The sequence below is a fragment of the Aplysia californica genome, unplaced genomic scaffold, assembly GCF_000002075.1.
Source record: "Aplysia californica isolate F4 #8 unplaced genomic scaffold, AplCal3.0 scaffold00785, whole genome shotgun sequence".
NCBI lineage: Eukaryota > Metazoa > Mollusca > Gastropoda > Aplysiida > Aplysiidae > Aplysia > Aplysia californica.
This window is the reverse complement of record NW_004798055.1, coordinates 291,397-293,300: the sequence shown is the minus strand read 5'-3', so window position 1 is coordinate 293,300 and position 1,904 is coordinate 291,397. Positions and strand designations below refer to the sequence as shown.

At 42.5% G+C, this 1,904-nt stretch overlaps 1 protein-coding gene across 1 annotated transcript in view; it reads right to left on the bottom strand.

Moving 5' to 3' along the window:
• LOC101850285 (gamma-tubulin complex component 5) overlaps positions 1-1,904 on the bottom strand; it is a gene marked incomplete in the record, with an annotated part of 40,039 nt that overhangs the window by 25,535 nt on the left and 12,600 nt on the right. Inside the window, 2 exon segments of the mRNA XM_005109516.2 lie at positions 92-286; positions 1,508-1,614. Coding sequence (XP_005109573.2) covers positions 92-286; positions 1,508-1,614 — 302 coding nt within the window.

The following is a 1,904-nucleotide window of genomic DNA, read 5'->3' as shown; positions in this document are numbered from 1 at the left end:
AGAGAGAGAGAGAGAGAGAGAGAGAGAGAGAGAGAGAGAGAGAGAGAGAGAGAGAGTAGAGAAAAGAATACAAGACAGAAAAAAGCAGTACCAGTCTCTGATGAGGTTGGAGTTGTTGTGGTCCCCGGCACACGTCTCCTCCACGCTGCGACCCTCCCAGTACCGAACCACCAGCAGCTTGTCCAGGCGGGCCGACTCATCTTCCTGTGACACTCGGCTGAGGTCATGTGACCGGTAACCTGTCCCCAGCGTCTCGTCGTCACCAGCCATTTTGTCAGACTGGACACTGTTAATGACAACAACAATAAAAATAAGGATGATGATGTCAAATTACTTTAATTAAAAGTTTAATTCAGCGCATTTCCTCTCTATGATGTGTAAGCTCAAAAAAAAAAAAACTTTTAAGACGAGATTTACAACAAAGACTACTTGAAATTAAACACTTATTCATCACTGGCAAATCAAATTAATAAAAATGAAGTCTTTACCTCTATCCATCTCTCTATTCCTCCCTCTCTCTTTACATCCTTCTCTCTGCCTCTCCCTCTTCCTTTTTTTTCTTCCTTCTCTGTCTAACAGACACAGACCTGACATTTATAGGATCAAAACAAAGAGAAACACGCCGGAAGAGCCCATCCAAAACAGTAGTTTAACTCATCGTTGATGGCCTGCGAGAACACTCGTATCCAGGCAGCCACCTGACTACGAGAAAATCTGAATACCTCTACGTCTCTCTAAAATTTGCTCCAGTCCATCGTTTCCAAGTTTTTAAAAAAAAACTACTTTTGAGTCACTGTTCATGCACTTCCATATGCTAATTGTCTGCTAATTTTGTAGCTGTTTGGAGGAAAAGTTAGTACAGTTTTAGTCTGGGTACTTAAATTTGTGGGTGTGACTGGAGGCAGCCCAGGTGAGTGTGTCTGCTCAGGAAGGCAACTCAGGTGGAAATGGGTTAACAGAGAGAAAAACGGAAAGGCGGAAAAATCAATTCTGTAGATCCTCGTAGATAGTCATCCTTACAATGATGCAAAAAACAAAACATATATCATAATCATTCATAATGCCATAATAACAACTTTTGATAATTGTACAGTTGTTGCGGTAATGCTAGGCGCAATGTCTTCTTTTAGGAACCCATTCAAATGAATCAGGAAGCTTCCATGGCAACTGCCTCTCCTCAGAGCCACATCATAAATATGGAGGATCTGACAACGCTTTTATTCGGGGGACTACCAAATCAAAGGCCCGAAAATCTTGACTACTGAGAAGTAGCCTCTCTAAGATAACGGACAATCTTTTCCGTTCCTCTGGCTCACAGAGTACTAATAACTATAGGAGGTCTTTCTTTATAAATGAGAGCACGTTCGTTCAGCGTTGACATTTTTAGGATTCATGTAGACCAATTGCGGAAACTGCCGATTCACTGGTGGCAAAGAAAGAGCAGATCTCTGATCTCATCGGCACTTGCCAGTAATAGGCTTAAATAATTGAGCAACACGCTGATTACCTGCTTTGGTTTCCACGAGTGCGCCTGTTGTCTGAAACATCATTTTTATCAACGTCATCATCATCTCCGTCGTCTAAAGTCTCTTCGTCCTCCTCCGAGTCTGACGACTGAGAAAAGCACACGAGTAAAACCAACAGATTACTTGATAAGTGAAAATTCATCTCCAGGCATCCCTCACCCATTCTCTGTGTCCACTTAGTCACGCCAAGATATATGTGTCTCCACACAGTGGAATCAGATGCTCATCAGTTTTTGAGCATATGGAGTTATTGATCTTACCTTAAAGACCAAAAAGATGGGAGTGAGCATTTTGTGCAGTTTGTCTCTGTGTGTGTGAGAGAGTGAGTGAGTGTGAGGGTGAGTGAGAGAGTGAGTGAGCGAGTGTGAGTGAGTGTGA